This window comes from Micropterus salmoides, unplaced genomic scaffold (genome assembly GCF_014851395.1).
Source record: "Micropterus salmoides isolate LMB-PRFRI ecotype aquatic unplaced genomic scaffold, ASM1485139v1 Ms_hic_scaffold_1, whole genome shotgun sequence".
In the NCBI taxonomy this organism is placed as follows: domain Eukaryota; kingdom Metazoa; phylum Chordata; class Actinopteri; order Centrarchiformes; family Centrarchidae; genus Micropterus; species Micropterus salmoides.
The window spans coordinates 58979668-58996789 of record NW_024040040.1 but is presented as its reverse complement, the minus strand read 5'-3'; the positions used below and the strand labels follow the sequence as shown (position 1 = coordinate 58996789).

Sequence of the window (17122 nt, the reverse complement as noted above, 5' to 3'; positions counted from 1 at the left end):
TGGGATAAGGTTGCATACAGAGGGAGAGAAAGTAGAAGAGAGAGGAGCTCAGTGCATCATGGGAAATCCCCCGGCAGTCTAGGCCTATAGCAGCATAACTAAGGGATGGTTCAGGACTACCTGAGCCAGCCCTAACTATAAGCTTTATCAAAGAGGAAAGTCTTAAGCCTACTCTTAAATGTGGAGATGGTGTCTGCCTCCTGAACCCAAACTGGAACCTGGTTCCACAGGAGAGGAGCTTGATAGCTGAACGCTCTGGCTCCTAGTCTACTTTTGGAGACTCTAGGAACCACAAGTAACCCTGCATTCTGGGAGCGCAGTGCTCTGGTGGGGTAGTAAGGTACTATGAGCTCTTTAAGATAAGATGGTGCCTGACCATTAAGAGCTTTGTAGGTAAGAAGAATGATTTTAAATTCTATTCTGGATTTTACTGGAAGCCAATGCAAAGAAGCTAAAACAGGAGAAATGTGATCTCTTTTCCTGGTTCCTGTCAGAACACGTGCTGCAGCATTCTGGATCAGCTGAAGAGTCTTAATGGACTTTTTCAAGCAGCCTGATAATAAGGAATTGCAGTAATCCAGCCTAGAAGTAACAAATGCATGGACTAGTTTTTCTGCATCATTTTTAGACAGGATGTTCCTGATTTTCGCAATATTACGTAGGTGAAAAAAGGCGGTCCTTGAAATTTGCTTAATGTGGACTTAAACGACATGTCCTGATCAAAGATAACTCCAAGATTCCTCACAGTGGTGCTGGAGGCCAAGGCGATGCCATCCAGGGAAACTATATCTTTAGATAATGCGTCACGGAGGTGCTTAGGCCCCAGAACAATAACTTCAGTTTTATCTGAGTTTAACATAAGAAAATTACAGCTCATCCAGGTTTTAACATCCTGAAGGCACATTTGAAGTTTAGCTAACTGATGAGTTTCATCTGGCTTGATCGATAGATATAACTGAGTATCATCTGCATAACAATGAAAGCTTATGGAGTGTTTCCTGATAATATTGCCTAAAGGAAGCATATATAAAGTGAAGAGGATTGGTCCAAGGACAGATCCTTGAGGAACTCCATGAGTAACTTTGGCGTGCATGGAGGACTCATCGTTAACATGTACAAACTGAAATCGATCTGATAAATAGGACTTAAACCAGCTTAGAGCGGTTCCTTTAATGCCAATGAAATATTCCAGTCTCTGCAATAGGATCTGATGGTCAATGGTATCAAATGCAGCACTAAGATCTAATAAAACCAGTACAGAGACAAGTCCTTTGTCTGATGCAATAAGGAGGTCATTAGTAATTTTCACCAGTGCTGTCTCTGTGCTATGATGAACTGTAAATCCTGACTGAAAATCCTCAAATAAACTATTGCTCTGTAGAAAGTCACACAGCTGATTAGCAACTGCTTTCTCCAGAACCTTAGAGAGAAATGGAAGGTTAGATATAGGTCTATAGTTGGCTAAAACATCCGGATCAAGTTTGGGCTTTTTCAGAAGAGGTTTAATTACAGCTACTTTAAAGTACTGTGGTACATAGCCATTCATATCTATTATAGAGGTGCTGACTAAGGGTAAAACATCTTTAAGCAGCCTAGTCGGGATGGGGTCTAAGAGGCAGGTTGATGGTTTAGATGAAGAAATTATTGAAGTTAGTTGGTAAAGATTGAGGGAAGCAAAACAGTCTAAACATGTATCTGGTTCTACAGCTGTTTCTAAGGTTCCTGAGTTTAGAGATAAGTCGGTGCCAGTTGAGGGCAGGTCTTGGTGAATTTTGTCTCTAATAGCTAGAATTTTATCATTAAAGAAGCTCATGAAGTCGTAACTACTGAGAGCTATGGGAATACTTGGCTCAATAGAGCTGTGACTCTCTGTCAGCCTGGCTACAGTGCTGAAAAGAAACCTGGGGTTGTTCCTATTTTCCTCTATTAATGACGAGTAGTACGCTGCTCTGGCATTACGGAGGGCCTTCCTATAAGTTTTAAGACTATCTTGCCAAATTAAACGAGAATTTTCCACTTTGGTGGAACGCCAATTCCTCTCAAGTTTCCGTGATATTTGCTTTAATTTGCGAGTTTCAGTATTATACCATGGAGCTAACCGTCTTTGTTTTAGTATTTTCTTTTTTAGAGGGGCTACAGAGTCGAGTGTCATTCGCAGCGAGCCAGCAGCACTATCAACAAGATGATCGATTTGGGAGGGACTGAAATTAGCATAGGAGTCCTCCGTTACTTTGTGACTAGATAATGTATTTAGAGCTGATGGAATCGCATCCTTAAATTTAGCTATAGCACTATCAGACAGACATCTTGTATAGAAATTTTTGCCCAATGGCGAGTAGTTCAGCAATACAAACTCAAAAGTTATCAAACAGTGGTCGGATAAAGAGGGATTCTGTGGGAACACCACTAAATGTTCAATTTCAATACCATACACCAAAACAAGGTCAAGGGTGTGGTTAAAACAGTGAGTCGGTTCATGAACACTCTGAGAGAAGCCGATGGAATCTAACAAAGAGATAAACACAAATATATATAACATAACACATATGTTTAGACTCTGCGATGGACTGGTGACCTGTCCAGGGTGTACCCTGCCTTTCACCCAATGTCAGCTGGGATTGGCTCCAGCTCCCCCGCGACCCTGTACACAGGATAAGCGGTTAACGATGGATGGATGCATGGATGGACATGGCCTATGCAACTGTATTTGAGGGCCTATTCGACCATTACATGCCTTTGGCACTGTCTGGTTATGATGCTGTCTTTTGCACCCAGGAATCTTTAACAATATGAAAATTTGAGAATTAGCTGACTCTATTCAAACCACTAACATATTTACTCTCCACTTTCTCTGGGATGCGGTTAAAGGATGTAGATTGAACAAATCTGTCATTTTCATCACATACAATAAAACACAGTCTCTAACAACAGTATAAGATAACGTGACATCACTATAAACATAGTACTCCAAATACATCTGAGAAAAAGTGTCCATCCCTGTCTATTATCAGCACACAAATATAGGAACATAGACACAAAAACACAACCCAAATGTCCTATACAGTACATCAGTACACACTGACATAAATTGTCACCTGTGAAACACAATACCCTAACATTTGCACGTGCACATGCACATAGTATTGTTATACGAGTTCTGAAGCCAACTGGACGATGTGCCAAACAGACTGAGAACCAATCAGAGCTCTCCGTGCTCAGCCAATGACAGCTGCTGCTGAGCCAGCATGAGCTCTCACTACTGTGAGGTGGACAAAAAAACTGTGAACAAAAACCTTCCTTTTAAGAAATATACTTACTTACTTAACATACTACCACACTGTTGATGGCAGACAATAAGAAGGATGAAGTCAAGGAGGAAAAAGAGGAATGACGAGAACGTTTGCATGTCACTTTAACCTGCATATAGATAATATCGCATGTAACACAGCTGCGGATCTCCTATCTCTCACAGACTCTATTAATTTTACTCAGCATGTTACTGGACCCACACACATTAAGGGCCACACCCTGGACCTCGTCTTCTCACTTGGTCTTGATATAGTAAATGCTCGTGTAGAAGATGTCCATGTGAGTGATCATAGCTGTGTGTTCTTTGACATTAACTTTCCTCTGGATCTTCCGCCCCTTGGAATTAGGGCCCAAAGGCAGATTATTAATCATGATGCTGCGGAGAGGTTCTCTGCCTTGTTTGACCGATGTTCACTGATGGGATGCAGTAATGCAGATGTTTTTATTTATTATCAGTGCTTAGCACTTTTAGATAAAGTGGCATCAGTTAAAACAAACATTGTCTCCCATAAAAAACCTTGTACTTGGGTTGATGAAACTATCCAGAGTTTTAGGAGAAATTGTAGAAAAGGTGAACGTCTATGGAAATCTTCTAAACTCAAAGTTCATAGGCTTCATCTGAGAGAACTAACGGGTACCTTAAACGAGATGCTGAGAAACGCGAGAGCTTCTTTTCTCAGCTTATATCCTTGAATAAGCAAAATCCTAAAATCTTGTTTGACAAATATCTCACCATCGCTTACTCAGAACTCTGCATGTGACCTGTCTTCTGCTCATTCTTGGTCATATTTTAAACCTGTGACATTACAGGACGTCACCCCTCTACTACCCTCATCTTGTCCTATGGATGTTCTCCCTACTGTGCTATTTGTACAAGCGTTTGATTCTATTGGCCCCTGTATTGTGGAGATGATTAATACTTCACTTTTAACTGGTGTCGTTCCTTGTTTTTTTAAACATGCTGTTGTTAAGCCTGTACTTAAAAAGCCCAGCTTGGATCCATTACAACTTAAGAGCTACAGGCCGATATCCCAACTTCCATTCATGTCAAAAATTCTAGAAAAAGTTACCCTTTTCTTAGAGAATCACAAGCTGTTTGACAAATTCCAGTCTGGTTTCTGTAAAATGCATTCCACAGAAACTTTATTACTGAAAGTTTCTAGTGACATTCTGATGTCAGCTGAGGAATACACAGTTTTGGTTCTCTTGGACCTTTCATCTGCTTTCGATACTGTTGATCATAATATTATGATAAACCAACTCCATGATCTGGTTGTGATGTCTGGATCGGTTTTAAAATGGTTTTCATCATACCTTTCTGGTAGAAGTTTTTGTGTTTATGTAAATCAGATCATGTCTGAAGCTGCAGGACTGTCGTGTGGGGTACCTCAGGGTTCTGTCTTGGGACCCATCCTGTTCCTTTTGTATATATATCCTCTCGGACAGATAATTAGTCAATTCAGTGACATATCTTACCATCTGTATGCGGATGATATTCAACTGTATTGCTCAATCAAGGAAACTGAGTTCCATAAATTGTCGTCTTTAACTAACTGCTTGACCCGTATTAAACAGTGGTTATGTGACAACTTCCTGCTTCTGAACTTAGAGAAAACAGAAACACTGATTATCGCCCCTGAAAGTAGAATCCCTCTGATTAAACAGCATATTGATGACTTAGGCACGTCCGTCCAGCTGAGCCTCAGGAGCTTAGGTGCTGTTTTTGATTCAGTGATGTCCTTAGAGTACCACTCCAAACAACTAGTCAGAAACTGTTTCTTCCATCTAAGGAATATTACTTAATTAAAAACACTGGTGTCAAAGGGTGAGTTGGAGATGATCATTCATGCTTTTATTTCCTCTCGTTTAGATTACTGTAACAGTCTTTTTACTTGTTTGAGCAAGAAGGAGCTTTACCGTCTCCAGGCTGTTCAGAACTCTGCTGCAAGGCTTTTAACTCACATTAACAAAAGAGCACACATCACACCTGTTTTAGCAGCACTTCACTGGTTACCAGTCCAGTATAGAATTCAATTTAAAATTCTATCTGTATATATTATATTATATATTTCTTATACATTGTATTTTACTTTGTTGTATTGTATTACATTTTACTGTGAAGCACTTTGTGATTTTTATATGTGAAAGGTGCTATACAAATACTATGTATACTTTACTTACTTACTTAGAGTTTTTTTTCTCTCAGGTGAATTTCAGTCTGAAGCTTTGTGCCTGGCTGCATTTTAGTATTTAATAATGATGATATTTATGATAAAAATAGTAGCTGAAAAGCCTCTCCCAGAACATGATAAATGTCCAAGATGTGATATACTGTATGCCAGGTAAAGTGAAGTTGAAAATGTCAAGGTCATATCATATCATATCACTTTTGCAAGGACCACATGTGGCAATCTCGAGATTTTCATGGCGTTATAATCAAGTGATGATTCACCATAAAATGGCTCCCAAAAATGTGAAAATTATTACTCTTCACTTCTGACTATTAAACTCATTAATTTTGTCCAAAATCTTGTATTTATAACATTACCATATATTAACATATTAAGACATTATTGTTATGTTGATATATGATTAAGTATTCTATCTGCGCTAACCTGAATTCAGGTGTGACATGTCAATATTTTTTCAAAACAGAAAATACTTCAAGAGTTTGTTTGAAGGTTTATTTTAAGATCATCACACACACACTGACTCGACACATGTTTAAGTGTTTAAAGAATTGTTTGTCGACAACATTTTCTCATTTACAAAATTAAACATACATTAACAGTCACTATTAAATGTTTGACATATTGTTCAAAGACATGAAGAAGATCACAAAGATGCACAGAATAACCTTCAATGAACCATACATTTATCACACATTTGATCACGTTCCTTCTCCTTCTAAATCTGATCCCTGATCAACGATTTCACTCACTTACAATCCTGGCATCCTTTCAATGATGCTTCACTACAGGACAGTGACATCACATAAATCACCTTTTTTGACATCCTCCTTCAGAGAGCCAACTAATGCCATCTCTTCTGAGCTTCCTTTTTTATCTCCATTGCTCTCTCCTACCACAGCATTTTGACCTCCCTCACTTGCACTACTCGTTTCCTCCCCTTCCTCGTTCGCATTCTGCTGCCTCTCCTCTTCCTCTTTTCTGCTGAGCGCCCTCTCTCTCAGGTTGTCCCCCTCCATACTGGAGTAGTCGTCTGAAGAATCACTGTCTTCCTCACTGTCTTCGTCACTGTATTCCCCCTTTTCCTTGGAAATGGGATAAGACCTTACAGTCAGGCGAGGAACTGCCATATGACTACCTCCTTCTCCCCCGTTGTCTCTCCTCTGTGCTCCTTCTCCCTGTATTCCTTCTATCTCTTCATCCTCCTCCTCTCCTCTCTTCCATCCTGGCCAGAGGCGAAGTCCTATTCGGTCCTCCAGGTTACCGATTCCTGCCCTCAGTCTCTCCCTCACACTCAATAGGAGCCTGGGGACAGACCTGTCCTGTCCTGAATGCTGGTCCTTCATGTTATAGAGGCATCCCATGAAGAGCACCAATACCAAGATGGCCAACAAAATGACAAAAATCAATAACTTGTTGCTGTTGCTGGACTTAGAGGCAAGGTTTGCGATTGTGGTGGAAAGTTGGTTAGTTGCTGTGATGGCACTGTGTGATGGCACTTTAGATGATGACAGTGGTGATGCTGATGTCATAGTAGTCCTGTCAGATGTAGAATGTTTATTATCTTGAGCTTCAGCAGATGCTGTCATGTTGTTTGGGAGAGAAGTGGTGAGGCTGTTCTGTGTTTGATTAACACCAGAAGATGCAGGAATCAGGAGAATGAACATGAATAAAGTCAGAACTAGGATGGCCCTCATGGTGACTATATGGGTCAATAAAAAGACAAAAAAGAAATAGAAAATACCAGTAAGTATAATGGCAGCATGCTATAATAACACATTATCATTATTATTTAGAAAACAATATTCTAAATTTAATTTTGCTATATATATATATATATTGCCTGTACCACTAACACCATTACTACTGAATATGTGGATATTGTGTCAGGCTTTAAATGAGTCACTCATTCTGGCTGACAGTGATGCCTCAGACAGCTGTGGAACAATATACTAATATTGCTAGTGGATACCAAAAGTAATGTCAGAAACTCCAGTTAGAGCTCAGTGTCATCTTCAGGACAGAGTTTGAAACATTTTCATTTGAAGATCATAGTACCATTTATGGTAGAATACAATAAATTGAAAAAAATGTTTTCAAGCATTTGGTGCATGCATATATACAGCCCATTTTCATCTCAATGAAAAAAAACACAAACGCAAAAGGGTCACAGAAAGAAGGTATACAGGAAGACACACACCAAGTGGGTCAGGATGTGGTTGTTTCTGTGTGCCTCATACTTCTGTGTCACACAAGAAATAACAGGAAATCAGTTACCTGCAACGTTTACAAGCAATTGCTTGGTTCTCTGTTTGGTATCAAAATATATTTTTTGCTTATTCATTAAACTACTATTCATCCGAGTTCACTCATTACACTGTCCTTAACCACTATGTTAAGGACCCTCTCTCTTTCTCTCTGTTCCTCTCCTGTCCTCTTTCTCTCTGTTCCTCTCTCGCCCTCGCTCTCTCGCCCTCTCTCTCTCTCTCTCTCTCTCTCTCTCTCCTTCACCCCCAACCAGTCAAGGCAGATGGCCGCCCACCCTGAGCCATGGTTCTGCTCGAGGTTTCTGCCTCTACATAAATAAAATTGAATTCAATTGAATATGTTTTAATGTGAGTCTAAACCAAATCAAAGATACTGTAGATAATTTAACCATTTTAACCCCCCTGAGTCATTGCGAAACCCTTTGTTAAAATGTGTACATGATTCAATGTAATATTTTTTATTTGGTAGGCTATGGCAGATGTTTTGTTGAAAGCAGTCTTCCAGTAAAATCAGTCACACAAACACGCCACACAGATTGGAAACAATAGTGTATATATATGAAATGCTTTTTCTGTCAAAAAACATATCCAACACAGAACACACAAACCTGATTATTACAGTCATGTGGTGTTCATTGGAGGTCATGCGTAATCTCTGTACACTTTGTACTGAATGTGATTTGTGACATTTTATAATCCTGTAAAATATAATCAAGCTAATTTTTAACCTTGTTCCATACAAATCTCTTATTATATTTTTAATTTGTTATCTTGTTGTAATTTGTTTATGGTACGGTTGGTTCAGTCAATTAAATACTGTAAGAGTAAGTAAATAAAAATAGAGATAGTATAAAGGTTTTATGAGTGAGGAGAGGCCTGAGAGTGAGAGGAGCATCAAAGGTTGACCAGACAGGATGTTTAATAAAGATGGAAAGCAAACACAAAACAGTGGACTGATACTTGTTTCAAGAAACATGAAAGGCAGATGAAGAAATAAGATGAGCAGAAAACAGCAACATCATCAAGAAAGAACCTAACAGACGTATTTCACTTTGTGTACACTTGTGTGAATAAACAAATATAAATGAAAGTAAAAGTTATTGACTTACACACTGAGCTGATCATCTGGTCAAGTGATGGGATGAAGTGAATGAAGAAACATAAAATAAAGAGGTGAAGCTGTGGATGAGGATGTGAAGACCAGTGCTAGAAGGGAGAAATTTAGCATGTGACAGATAAGGGCGGGAAGATGAGAAAGAGTGAGACGAGTGGGAAGGTTTCAGTGTCTTCACTTATTCAGAAAACTAGGTCAGTACAAGGGCCTAGTTGTAATTTAATTTAAACTCACATCCCTTTATATTTTATTCTAAAACGTATTACTTAAAAAAACATTCTGTCTTACAAACATGATATATATGTTAAAAATTTTATTGGGTCAAACTGTCAAAATGTTAAAAAATGGTAACTACCACATATATAAATACAGTATATACTATATATATATAACATATACACATCATATATATATATATATATACACACACACACACACACACATGGGTGTGTTCATTGCACCTTAAAATGCAGTGGGTGTTATGAGTTGTATTTTTTTCCCCTGTGGGTTTCTGGGTTTTGCCATTGTTTCATGTGTCCTTCTGTTTGCCTCTGCTTCTCTCATTTAGTTCATGTTTAATGTCATTCCTGGTCTGTGCACTTCTGTATCATTTTGTCCATGTTTGTGTTGTGCTCTGTTTAATCTTAGTTCAGTCTGTTTTCCCAGTTAGTTTTAGTTTATTGGTATATTTGTGATGTGTCTGCTTGTGTTCTGGATCAGTTATTTATATTCTGTTTCTTCCTGGTTATTAGTTTCCCTATGGCTTTATTGGTGTCTCTCTGTTTTCCCTGCTGTCTCTCTGTGTCTCGTTAGCCTCATGTCTTTCACCTGTGTTGCTCCCGCCCTAGTCATTATCCCTGGTATATATGTGTGATCTGTCTGTTCAGCCCTTGTCTGGTCATTGTAGCATGTACAGGTACAAATTTCCTTTCATCAGAGAACATAACTTTGGACCACTCAGCAGCAGTCCAGTCCTTTTTGTCTTTAGCCCAGGCGAGATGCTTCTGACGCTGTGTCTTGTTCAAGAGTGGCTTGACACAAGGAATGCGACAGCTGAAACCCATGTCTTGCATACGTCTGTGCGTGGTGGTTCTTGAAGCACTGACTCCAGCTGCAGTCCACTCTTTGTGAATCTCCCCCACATTTTTGAATGGGTTTTGTTTCACAATCCTCTCCAGGGTGCAGTTATCCCTATTGCTTGTACACTTTTTTCTACTACATCTTTTCCTTCCCTTCACCTCTCTATTAATGTGCTTGGACACAGAGCTCTGTGAACAACCAGCCTCTTTAGCAATGACCTTTTGTGTCTTGCCCTCCTTGTGCAAGGTGTCAATGGTCGTCTTTTGGACAGCTGTCAAGTCAGCAGTCTTCCCCATGATTGTGAAGCCTACAGAACTAGACTGAGAGACCATTTAAAGGCCTTTGCAGGTGTTTTGAGTTAATTAGCTGATTAGAGTGTGGCACCAGGTGTCTTCAATATTGAACCTTTTCACAATATTCAAATTTTCTGAGATACTGAATTTGGGATTTTCATTAGTTGTCAGTTTTAATCATCACAATTAAATGAAATAAACATTTGAAATATATCTATATATGTCTGTGTGTAATGAATGTATACATTATACAAGTTTCACTTTTTGAATGAACTTTCTAAAATAAATCAACTTTTTCATGATATTCTAATTATATGACCAGCACCTGTATACTGAGTTGCGGCCCGGTTTTAATGTAGATGGAGATCAACTGTAAAACGCTGGTGTAGACAGAGATCATATTCATTTTAATTCTCCGTTTTTAAAACTAAAATGGGCATGGGCATGGGGCCTAAAACATAATGCACAGAAGTTTGCACATCTAAATACAAATGAAGCGCATTGACGGCCAGTAACATAATTCAATTCAATTTTATTTATATAGCGCCAAATCACAACAACATTTATCTCACAGAACTTTTCAGAAAAGAGCAGGTGTAGACCATACTCTGTGATGTTATTTACAGAAGCCCAACAATTCCCACCAAGAGCAAGCACTAGGCGACAGAGGCAAGGAAAAACTTCCTTTTAAGAGGCAGAAACCTCGAGCAGAACCATGGCTCAGGGTGGGCGGCCATCTGCCTCCACCGGTTGGGGGTGAGAGAGAGAGAGAGAGAGAGAGGGCGAGAGAGGAACAGAGAGAAAGAGAGAGGGATGGAAGGAGAGAGAGGGGAGGGAGGCAGCCTACACAATATACACACAGAGGTAGAGACACACTGAGTTGCTATAGACTAAATGAAAAATGATACAGATATTTATAGTAGTGTTAATGATAATAATTGTAATGTTAATGATTATAATAACAATAATAATAGGACTAGTAACAATAGTTGTTGTAGCAGAAGGTGTCGAGCAGGAACACGGGGGCAGCAGGTGACTCGCAACCACAGATCCAGACTCCACAGCTCCAGAGCCAGAAACACCTGCAGGAACTGATAGGAGGAGAGAGGAGAGGGACGAGAAAGCACAAGACTACCGGAAAGGGGAGAAGTTGAGTTAGTAACATCCAATAATGGGATGAGGTTGCATACAGAGGGAGAGAAAGAAGAGGAGAGAGGAGCTCAGTGCATCATGGGAAATCCCCCGGCAGTCTAGGCCTATAGCAGCATAACTAAGAGATGGTTCAGGACTCACCTGAGCCAGCCCTAACTATAAGCTTTATCAAAGAGGAAAGTCTTAAGCCTGCTCTTAAATGTGGAGATGGTGTCTGCCTCCTGAACCCAAACTGGAACCTGGTTCCACAGAAGAGGAGCTTGATATCTGAACGCTCTGGCTCCTAGTCTACATCTGGAGACTCTAGGAACCACAAGTAACCCTGCATTCTGGGAGTGCAGTGATCTGGTGGGATAGTAAGGTACTATGAGCTCTTTAAGATAAGATGGTGCCTGACCATTAAGAGCTTTGTAGGTGAGAAGAATGATTTTAAATTATATTCTGGATTTTACTGGAGGCCAATGCAGAGAAGCTAAGACAGGAGAAATATGATCTCTTTTCCTGGTTCAGAGCACATGCTGCAGCATTCTGGATCAGCTGAAGAGTCTTAATGGACTTTTTCGAGCAGCCTGATAATAAGGAATTGCAGTAATCCAGCCTAGAAGTAACAAATGCATGGACTAGTTTTTCTGCATCATTTTTAGACAGGATGTTCCTGATTTTCGCAATATTACGTAGGTGAATTAAGGCAGTCCTTGAAATTTGCTTAATGTGAGACTTAAACGACATGTCCTGATCAAAGATAACTCCAAGATTCCTCACGGTGGTGCTGGAGGCCAGGGCGATGCCATCAAGGGAAACTATATCTTTAGATAATGCGTCACGGAGGTGCCTGGGCCCCAGAATAGTAACTTCAGTTTTATCTGAGTTGAACATTAGAAAATTACAGGTCATCCAGGTTTTAACATCCTGAAGGCACATTTGAAGTTTAGCTAACTGATGAGTTTCATCTGGCTTGATCGATAGATATAACTATCATCTGCATAACAATGAAAGTTTATGGAATATTTCCTGATAATATTGGCTAAAGGAAGCGTATATAAAGTTAAGAGGATTGGTCCGAGGACAGATCCTTGACATAACAGCACTCCCTCTATTTCTGAGTACTGAATATAATTAAAACAGACAAACTATAAACGTTGCAACACTAAGGAGCCTGATAAGAAACGTCAACACATCAATCAGTTTCAACAGTCTGAACCAGCAGCACATGAATACCAGCGGCAATACATTTACATTTACATTTACTCATTTGGCAGACAAGCATCAACAGAGCATCAAACGAGCAACGTAACTTTGTATTATGGAGTTTAGGTAGATGGGTGCAGACCCAGTAGTCACTCTGTATGCAAACATTAGTGACTTGAATTTGATTCTGGAGGCCACGGGGAGCCAGTGGAGGTCACTGAGTAATTTGGTTGTCTCTTCTTCAGTGTCGAGTTCACTTACTCAAACTTGCTGGTTATTGCTTTGTTACCATCTCTGATAGCTGACATTAATTCTGCTAAGCTGTATTCCCGTTCTGCATGTGCTTGTTATTTAGTTTCATTCTCTGCATTTAACCCATCCCTGAAGGGAGCAGTGTCTGGTCGATGGCACTGACTGGAGAACCTTACATGTTCCCTTTCGGTCGGTACACTAGTACACATTAGTATGGGGATTGCGTCCTCGTGAGACCAACCTGAAGAAACTTTATCAAAACGCCTGTCAGGGCCAATGAGACTGTTGCAGGCAAGGAGGGGAGGGGGGGTCCTGCCTTCCCCTGGGGCTATAAAAGCCACTGCACAGTCTCATCTCCTCAATGTATTTGCACTTCATCTCGCAAAACCTGACTTTAGCAGAACCCTTGTTAGCGATTCAACTGTCCGATAGGAGGTGAGCTTGCTCCCTGCCCAGGGCGTCGCTATCAAGTTGTTTCTGCATGGTCCTGCTTAGCTCGCTAACACTCATTTAGCCCAGCTAACAGATATTTGTTTAGCCCAGCTAACATATATCCGTTTAGCCCACACTAACAGATACCCCAGTCCATACCAGTTTGGCGCAAGCTAACATATCGTTTAGCGCAAGCTAAAACATACAAACCATTCCGACACACCCGTTTAGCGACCCCCGCCTGTTTAGCCTCTAACTGGCGACATAACGAAATGGCACCGGAGAAAAAGAAGGGTCCTTCTAGTGTGTCTAGCAGAGCTAGCATGTGGATTCTCCCTTTCCAAGACAGATACCCACTGCGCTTGTCCAGTCTGTATGTTGCATGCCAAAGCTGCACTTACCAGCTCGGATTCCTGTGCGCACTGCCGCCGGCTCCGAAGGAGAGATGGGTGGCTTTCTTGAGCAAGGTGCTGGGAAGCTCAGCCGCTCGAGAGGACCCTCTGCTGTCTGAAGCCACCGGCTCTTCCACAGAGTTGGAACTTGACCATGCGGACGATGACATCAGGGCGGGACAGTCATGGTGTTACGCTAGGTGTACTGTTGTCTCTGGCCACTTCGGGAGGTTTCTGAGACGGGGACCCCGAAGCTGGTGGTGAAGAGGACATGGAGCAGAGCCAGGCCCTCGGAGTTGGTGACCTCCCAACCGAGGCCTTCATCGACCTGTGCCTTCCCAGCGAGCAGAGGTGCTTCCATCCCCGGTCGCTCTCCCTTCCCCCGACGCGCGGGCCCAGAAGAGACCCTCTCCAGAAGATTTCTCTCACCGGCCATTGGCGACTCTGCCTGAGCTGTGGCCTCAGTCCTGGTCCCAGCCGAAACAGTCTCTGTGGGCTTTGACATCGTTTTGTCCCTAAACAGGCGGTGGCCCCAAAAGCGGCACAAGCGGTGAAAGGGAGAAGGCAGTCATCCGCCTAGCTTTCCCGGCCACGGTTGGGGAGGCAGAGCCGGGGGCGCTCACTATCTCCCCGCGTTTCAAGGATTCTCAACCCACAGGGATAAACCGAGAGATTCCTCATTTCCACTGTGCTCCTAAACATACAGTTGCACCCAATAACTCATGCCCCCCAACTCACACAAACTTTACATTATGTTACTTGTGCCGAAGAAGGTCAATGTGGCCCTTGTGCAGGGTCCCACAGCACAGTAACATGTTGTTGTTGTGTACACAATGTTCATTGTACCAGTGTGCTAAGAAAGGGTTGTGTTCTCCCCACTCAAAATCCTCAAATCACGGACAAAGGCGAAATAATAGCCTCTTGCCCACAGAAATGTACAGCCTTTCAGACAAATCCTGGCCGTTGCCCCAGTTCCGCAGCAGAGGGCGTAGTTGTACTGCAAATGGTAATGCTGAACAGGCTGGCCGCGAGACAGGCCACCTGGCAAGCCTGCATAGCCTCGCAGTGGGTTATGGATACTGTAGTCCAGGGCTACAGACTGCAATTAATGAAACGCCCTCCACTGTTCAGAGGAGCTGTGTGCACCCATCCGCTGCCCCTGTGCTGAGGGAAGAAATCTTCTCTCTCTTCTGGAGAAACAGGCAATAAACATTGTTCACACACACAAAGCTCAAAGGGGGTTTTACAGCCATTACTTTGTCATTCCAAAAAGGGACGGGGGCCTCCGTCCCATTCTGGATCTGAGAGTGCTGAACAAATACCTGAGAAAATTCAAGTTCAGAATGCTGATCAGTCTGACCAGGAGATTGGTGCACTACAGTGGATCTGAAGGATGCTTATTTTCACGTGGCCATACTGCCGAAGCACAGATGGTTTCTACGCTTCGCGTATGAGGGCACAGCATACGAATACCAAGTGCTGCTGTTCGGATTATCCCTCAATCCCCGCACTTTCACCAAGTGTTTAGAGGCAGCTCTAGCTCCCCTCAGAGGTCAAGGGATCATCAGGCCAGCATCCACACATCCAGGCTGCTATCTAACCTGGAGGGTCTGGGCTTCATAATAAATAGGGAAAAGAGCTCCCTAACCCCCAGTCAAAAAAATCGGCTTCTTAGGACTGGAGCTAGATTCTGTGGAGAATCAACCTCGGCTCTTGCCTTGGAGAATAGCGGCTTTCAACCGTTGTGTAGCGCTGTTTCAGCTGCATCACATCGTCCACCTCCGCCCTTGCCAGCAGTTGCTGGGTTTTATGGCATCCATGATTCCAGTGCCTCTGGGCCTGCTGCTGATGAGGAGGTTTCAGCAATGGGTGCATGCCTGACAGGCATCCCTACACCACCGGAAGGACAGGAGAGTGAGAGTCACGCAATCGTGCATGAGCACTCTGCTCCCGTGGAGGGACTCCGCCAGGTTGAGCAGGGGAGCCCCCTCTGGGCCGGATCCTTTCTCGCGTACTGGTAACCATGGACGCCTCCAGGAGGGGCTGGGGTGGCATTTGCAGGAACGTTCACGTGAACGGGACCTGTGCAGACGGAGAGAACATGGCACATCAATGTACTGGAACTGTTAGCTGTGTTTCAGGTCTGCTGGCGGGACACCACATTCTGGTATGCAGCGACAATGTGTGTGTCGTCGCACACATCACCAGGCAATGGGGGACATACTCCCTTCCCCTGCTTTCTCTCTCCCACAGCCTGCTCTCATCGAGCAGCACGTGTCTACTGTCTCTCAGAGCGACGCACGTCTCGGGTGTGCTAAACAGCAGCGCAGATCTATCTCTAGAGGGTTTCCCCTGTCGAGGGAGTGGAGACTCCACCCGGATGTGTTGGAGCAGATCTGGGATCAGTTCGGCAGGGCCACCATAGATCTCTTCGCCTCCAAGGCAAACGCGCACTGTCCTATGTTCTTCTTGCTACGGGACGACAGCACGCCTGTGGCTGCGGTCCCTACTTTACATGTTTGCCCCAATAGCCTTGATAAAGGCCACGCTGGAGCATGTGCGCCTGGAGGGCTTATCGGTGATCCAGGAAAGCTCTGTAGTGGATATTCTATCATTCCTTCAGGAATTGCTATTAAAAGGCCTCTCCTTCTCTACTATAAAGGTCTATTTATTGGCTATCTCCGCTTGCCATGTGGGAAAATCCCCTGGTTCTCATCCTCTGGTGGTGCGCTTCATGAAGGGAGTATTTAGGAAGAGACCGATGCGTAAAACCATGATCCCGCAGTGGGACCTCGCTCTGGTCTTAAACGCACGATGCGGGGAACCATTTGAGCCACTACAATCTGTTGGTATCGATATGCTCTCGGATAAGACTGCTTTCTTGTTAGCACTCTGCACAGCGAAGCGTATATGAGATATTCATGCGCTCTCTGTCCATCCATCGTGTATGCAGTTTTCTTTGGATGACTATAAGGTGATATTGCGTCCTATTCCCGCATACATCCCTAAGGTACCCGCCCTATCATATAGGACGTCAAGTTTTGAACTGACTTCCTTTTCACCACCCCCGTTTGCATCTGCCGAGCAGCAGCGCTTTCACGGTTTGTGCCTGGTGCGCGTGTTGCGCATTTATGTGGACCAGACAGGGGAGAAGCGGACAACGGACCAGCTCTTTGTCTGCTTTGCCAACCCAGCAAAGGGGAAAGCGTTGTCTAAGCACCGTCTTTCTCACTGGGTTGTGGAGGCAATTTCTCGTACTTATGCACAGAAGGGTGCACAGATGCACATGCACTCCACCGAGGGCATGGCTGCTTCTTGGGCCCTTTTCAAAGGGGTTCCAGTGGAGGAGGTCTGCTCCGCCACGAGCTGGGCTTCTCCACACACTTTCATGAAGTTTTATTGTCTGGACGTGACAGCATGGGATGTCACCCTGTCAGTGCTCTCAGCAGCGAAG

General features: G+C 42.9%; 1 protein-coding gene and 1 pseudogene across 1 annotated transcript; one reads left to right on the top strand and one right to left on the bottom strand.

The window, feature by feature from the left end:
* Positions 1-17122, top strand: part of LOC119914378 — a 267025-nt pseudogene that overhangs the window by 156943 nt on the left and 92960 nt on the right.
* Positions 5980-9008, bottom strand: LOC119914385. Its single transcript, XM_038733676.1, has 2 exons — positions 8875-9008; positions 5980-7200 (listed from the first exon to the last, which is right to left on the bottom strand). The coding sequence occupies exons 1-2, from the start codon at positions 8888-8890 to the stop codon at positions 6284-6286; spliced, it is 933 nt and encodes a 310-aa protein (XP_038589604.1). The 5' UTR covers positions 8891-9008; the 3' UTR covers positions 5980-6283.